General features: G+C 38.0%; 1 protein-coding gene across 1 annotated transcript in view; it reads left to right on the top strand.

The window, feature by feature from the left end:
- The window catches only part of LOC107095193 (thrombospondin-4-like), a gene marked incomplete at its 3' end in the record, with an annotated part of 13635 nt that continues 7294 nt past the window's right edge, over positions 1 to 6341 (top strand). Inside the window, exons 1-5 of the mRNA XM_015391186.1 lie at positions 1 to 153; positions 3219 to 3292; positions 3417 to 3468; positions 3721 to 3869; positions 4260 to 4397. Coding sequence (XP_015246672.1) covers positions 87 to 153; positions 3219 to 3292; positions 3417 to 3468; positions 3721 to 3869; positions 4260 to 4397 — 480 coding nt within the window. The remainder of the gene's footprint in view (positions 154 to 3218; positions 3293 to 3416; positions 3469 to 3720; positions 3870 to 4259; positions 4398 to 6341) is intronic.

Raw genomic sequence — 6341 nt, 5'->3', positions numbered from 1 at the left:
ACCAGGCTTGCAGGAGGAGCAGTGACTCTTAGTCCACGGTAGGAGAAAGACTGAAGACATAACTACTCTTCCTGAAGTATCCAACCATGCTGTGGTTTGTGGGGCTTACCTTTGTCCTCTGCATGGGAGGACACATTGTCACGGGACAGCGAGGTGAGAGCAAACTGTTTCTGATTGACATTGTCTGAATTGGGGATAGTATAGTATAGTTTTTTGGAACTTAAGCAGAGGAGAAAAATAATCAAAACAGGCCTAAATCTACAAGTTGTATATGGAATGATGAATTTTGATCACATAAAAAATAGAAACTTATAATTCATCATTATAGAGACATCAGTATATAAGCATTTCGTCTTGATAATGTACTCAATAATAAAAAACAAAAAAAAAATGTAAGAGACTCACATCTTCAAGGTTTTGGGCTTTCCAAATGCAGATAATGATTTATTTTCACTCTTTTCCTGCTGTGGAATTCAGTCAGTAACAGAGCTGCTCCTGATGAGAGGAACATATTTCCTGAGCTTTGCTCTCAGGGGGGTTCTGATTCTATTTAGCTCATCTGGTGTGTTCAGAAAGGTTACAAGTTAGATAAATTGCTAAGAAGGCAAAATGCATTTGGGTGGATAAACCACCACATGCAAAGTCCTTCATGCTACAACCTTGACTGAGGTTAACACTTTTTAACCATGTAATCTGAGCTAGTTACACTTATGTTGCTCAAGTTAAATTTATATATCAATCCATTTTCTGATCTGCGGATCAGAGACCATTTGGCTTTTGGACGTAGGGTCCATTGACTAGACTATGGCGTGGTTCCTAAATTATCCTGATAGATTCTGCACACATATGCATAAAATGATAACTACTTGGGTTTTGCTGTTGACCAGATACATATTATTTAGAGAAAATTATTTTGAACATTAAATCTTACATTATTGATAAGACAAGATGATCCTTTTTTAGTCCTAAATTGGGAAATATTGGCTGTCAGCACTAAAAGCGGACAGTACAAAATAGAGCAGAAGAAAGAAAAACAACAAACAAAGCTCAATCATCGATCAATCGACGGACAGATGGAGCAGGCCCTCCAATTTTTTTTTTCTCCATAGGTCATAATTCTTACCTTTAGATTTCAGACCAGAGAGCCTGTTTGTTTAAATAAGTTGTCTACTGATATGCGTGCAAAGCACTGTATAATATGGCTTCATGATATGCTAAAAAGTCACTGTACTATTGTCATTGTTTTAACAAATGTTTATTTCCACATTCAGGCCTCATATTTGTTGGAATTTAAAAAAAAAATGTTTCAATGACCTGCAATGATGCTACCTAATTGAGGAATATTTTTCAAAAATCTTTAGAAGATTCTGTTTTAAATGACAAATGTCAGATGTCAGGAAAATGTAGCTGTCAAGAAAATCGATAGCATGTAAAATCCTGATCTTTTCATCCATGGTTCACTTGTAAACACATATGACCACCCGCTGTTTTTCATTCCTGTATGTATGCTTAGCTGGAAAATGTAGCTTCCAGGAAATCGTCTGCATATCTGGAAAATCACTTTTGGAGCTGGAGTTAAAACATTGCAGACTTGAATGAATGAATGAATGAGCTGTTTCAAGAAAAGATCTGTGGTTTCTGAAGAAGAGGTCTTCAGCGTAAGGCAGTAGTTGTTAAAGATATATATATATATATATATATATATACCCCCCCCCACACACACACACACACACACACATCTGTATTTAGTGCTTAGGGAGTTTATTTTTGTTCTTGGAGTTGAGCTAACAAAGAACCTCTTGAAACAGAACAACTGAAAGGAATCCAAGTCTGCACAATTAAAACTTTAATTTCTTTCTACTTACCGGGTAAATACCCTCTGTTTTTGTCTGATTTATGTGGCAATCATTTCCCTTTAGGCTAACAAATGTTCTAAAAATAAACTCCAAAGACCAAACCATTACAGGGTCGTACTGATTGACTGATATAAACGTCAATCATAAAAATTTTTTAAGATAAGTTAGAACCAACAAAGAAAATAATTCTTTAGTATTTTTCTTTTCTATTGTTTCAAGGTCAGACCCTGGTCAGATATTACCCTCCCTCCATCCACCCACCCACCCTCCACTGCATCTCAGTGTTGTTTTATACATTAAAAACTATAACAGAAATATGAAATATTTGCCCAGAGCTGCTTGGTAAGCCTTTTCATTGTTTGCATAAGATCCTTGGTTTGGGGTGGGAACCTTTAGCTTTACATGACTGAATTCTCAAACAACCGCAGGCAAGCTGTCAAAGGGAGCTTCTTGACTGTTAACACCAGAAGAAAGGTACACAGACTTTTACCACAGCTGCAGTACATTTCATGGCCAGCTGACCTTTAATGTTCAGATATTCCACCATTTGTTGACACTGAGCTGTGATATTGACACAGCTGATGGATCATAAGATATTGGTGCAGATTAAAGTCTGCCCCCTCAGTTTTTGCTGGAGCTTTCTGGACCTCGGTTTGGACAGATGGATGTTAGCCTTTCCTGCTGGACAACAGACTCTATCTGTAGACAAGGAAGATGATAGAAGCCTAAAAGACTGATTATGAGTTTATGCTCTTGATGCTTTGAGCTAAACAATTTATTTATAGCAGGAGAATTAAAAGTCCTATGCGGTTTATAGCCTGTTTTCCTTATTCTAAATTGCTGTCATGAAAAAGTTAAATTTGTGGTCTAAATAAACAAACATTAGGAAGAGAAAGCAAAGGTAAATCTGAGGTGAGGAAATCATTTAACTTTAACTTTCTTTTTTACATATTCCCATCCCAACCACAGTTTTAGATGGTTTTTTTGCACATTATGTGCAAGACCAACACAGTGGAGCACATCATGAACAAACAAGGAAGATGATAGAAGCCCAAAAGACTGATTATGAGTTTATGCTCTTGAAACACCTCTTGATGCTTTGAGCTAAACCATTTATTTATAGCAATAGAATTAAAAGTCCTATGCAGTCTATAGCCTGTTTTCCTTATAAAAGCATCCTGCCACATGATACTGCCACCACCATGTTTTACCATGGGGATGGCTAGTTGAAGGTGATGCGGAGTGTTAAAGTGTACTGCTTGCTTTATGCTGGGATTAATTTAGACACAGGTGGACTCTGCTTACAAAAAATATCATGTTTAACACTGCAGCTGATCGAATGGTGTTTTCTGTCTGTGCCAGATGGAGAAATTATAAGTCAGATTAAAATGACTAATCTGGTCTTGGCTGAGATTAAAGAGTTGCTGAAACAACAGGTAAACCTCCTTCACTGCCATCAAAATGTTCATTACCAATTAACAAGAAAATGGTTTCATTTTGTAATTCTATTACACAAATCATCTTGATTGGATTGGTCAGTTGATCCATTGTTTATTACAGGTTAGAGAAATAGTGTTCCTGAAGAACACAGTGATGGAGTGTGAAGCCTGCGGTGAGTTAGTTAAATCCGTCGTTTAAAAATGTTTTATTTTGGCTACTCCAGGTTCAAGTTTGAGATTAAAACAAAAACAAAAACAATCCTGCATAGATTCCTATTACCATACTAAATGCAGATACATGTGTAAGTAATTTCAACAAGAGTTTGATAATCATTAGAAGTTTGCAAAGCACTGACATTTGCCAGTCTGGATGACATGACAAGAGATTCAGCTTCCCATCACAGCAGTTTCTTTTTCTCTGCTAGCAATGGGAGGCGTTCAACCTGAATCCTCCTGTGATCCCAACCCCTGCCACCCCGGTGTGAAGTGCATAGAGTCCGCTGAGGGCCCACAGTGTGGACCCTGTCCTGATGGCATGCAGGGAAACGGTACCCACTGCATGGATGTGGACGAGGTAGGAAGATATATCAATATTATTTGATATTATAGATGAGCATAAGTTATTTTAACTACTCACAAATTGTTGATTAAACAGACAATTGATTACCTTGACATCCCTATAATGCAGAGAAACAACAAAACTCTAAAAATCCTAAATTCATTTTCTGATTTTAAAAAAAGCAACAAAAACGTTTATCCAAATATTTTTGGAGTTGCTAGCATTCAAAAGTGCAGGTCGGTGAAATGGTTGACAACCAAAGAACATGTTTGCTTAAATCCATCTGACTGCTATATCCAGTTATCTAATAAGAGGATCTACGAAGAGATCTAATGTGTCAGAACAAATAAAACAGCTTGTCTCATATTATTGTTTTGAGGAGATTTTTGTATGTGTTCTTTTCAGTGCACAGTAAAGCCCTGCCACATGGGTGTCCGTTGTATTAACACCTCTCCTGGTTTCCGTTGTGGATCCTGTCCTGCTGGCTTCACAGGACCTCAGGTCCAGGGGGTCGGACTTGCCTACGCGACTGCCAACAAACAGGTCAAGACTAAATGTTTAGTCATAGTTGCTGTAATTACAAAAGGATCATAATCCTGGCAGATGGGTTAAAGTAGCTGTTTATTTTCACCAACATGTTTTATTTTTGTTTTGTTGTTTTGGTGGATGTAATCCTAACTTTTTGTTGTGACCCAGACAGAGACATGACTAAGATGTAAAGATGGACAGAAAGATTAAGTTTGTTGCAAGAAGGCCCTTCATTCAAGAACACTTAAAGACATAAAGGATAATTAGTCAAAAAACAAGCAGAAACATCTAAAAAGTCAGTAAGCAATTTTAAGAGAGGCTTGGACAGTTGCAATGCCAATAAATACTTTTAAAAGGCGATGAGAGGGTATAAATCATTTTCTATACATTTTTTCTTACAAAAGTACTCTGTCAACCATTTTAATTATATTTTAGTAGATTTCTCTCTCATTTATGATCAGAAACAAACTTCTTGGCTGAAACACAAAATCTGCAGTAGGTGTATATATATATATGTATATATACTACCGTTCAAAAGTTTGGGGTCACCCAAACAATTTTGTGTTTTCCTGAAAAGTCCCACTTATTCACCACCATAAGTTGTGAAATGAATAGAAAATAGAGTCAAGACATTGACAAGGTTAGAAATAATGATTTGTATTTGAAATAAGATTTTTTTTTACATCAAACTTTGCTTTTGTCAAAGAATCCTCCATTTGCAGCAATTACAGCATTGCAGACCTTTGGCATTCTAGCTGTTAATTTGTTCAGGTAATCTGGAGAAACTGCACTCCACGCTTACAGAAGCAGCTCCCACAAGTTGGATTGGTTGGATGGGCACTTCTTGCGTACCATACAGTCAAGCTTCTCCAACAACAGCTAAATGGGTTCAGATCCGGTGACTGCGCTGGCCACTTCATTACCGATAGAATGCCAGCTGCCTGCTTCTGCTCTAAATAGTTCTTTCACGATTTGGAGGTGTGTTTAGGGTCATTGTCCTGTTGTAGGATGAAATTGGCTCCAATCAAGCGCTGTCCACTGGGTATGGCATGGCGTTGCAAAACGGAGTGATAGCTTTCCTTATTCAGAATCCCTTTTACTCTGTACAAATCTCCCACCTTACCAGCACCAAAGCAACCCCAGACCATCACATTACCTCCACCAGGCTTAACAGATGGTGTCAGGCATTCTTCCAGCATCTTTTCATTTGTTCTGCATCTCACAAACGTTCTTCTTTGTGATTCAAACACCTCAAACTTGGATTCATCCATCCACAACACTTTTTTCCAGTCTTCCTCTGTCCCAAGTCTGTGTTCTTTTTATTGGCCTGTCTCAGATATGGCTTTTTCTTTACCACTCTGCCCTGAAGCCCAGAATCCCGCAGCCGCCTCTTCACTGTAGATGTTGACACTGGTGTTTTGCGGGTACTATTTTATGAAGATGCCAGTTGGGGACCTGTGAGGCGTCTGTTTTTCCAACTAGAGACTCTAATATACTTATCTTCTTGCTCAGTTGTGCAACGCGGCCTCCCACTTCTTTTTCTACTCTGGTTAGAGCCTGTTTGTGCTGTCCTCTAAAGGGAGTAGTACACACCGTTGTAGGAAATCTTCAATTTCTTAGCAATTTCTCGCGTGGAATAGCCTTCATTTCTAAGAACAAGAATAGACTGTCGAGTTTCAGATGAAAGTTCTCTTTTTGTGGCCATTTTGAGCGTTTAATTGGCCCCACAAATGTGATGCTCCAGAAACTCAATCTGCTCAAAGGAAGGTCAGTTTTGTAGCTTCTGTAACGAGCTTAACTCTTTTCAGATGTGTTAACAAAGTACAGTGCTTTTCCTTCAAAAATAAGGACATTGCAATGTGACCCCAAACTTTTGAACAGTAGTGTGTGTATTTATATATATATATTAGGGATTGGACGATTTATGAAAACCGTCAGAACCGTTCGGTTCGACTGTCT

Source organism: Cyprinodon variegatus, unplaced genomic scaffold (assembly GCF_000732505.1).
Source record: "Cyprinodon variegatus isolate N-32 unplaced genomic scaffold, C_variegatus-1.0 Scaffold528, whole genome shotgun sequence".
Taxonomy (NCBI): Eukaryota; Metazoa; Chordata; class Actinopteri; order Cyprinodontiformes; family Cyprinodontidae; genus Cyprinodon; species Cyprinodon variegatus.
This window is presented reverse-complemented; position numbering and strand designations above follow the sequence as displayed.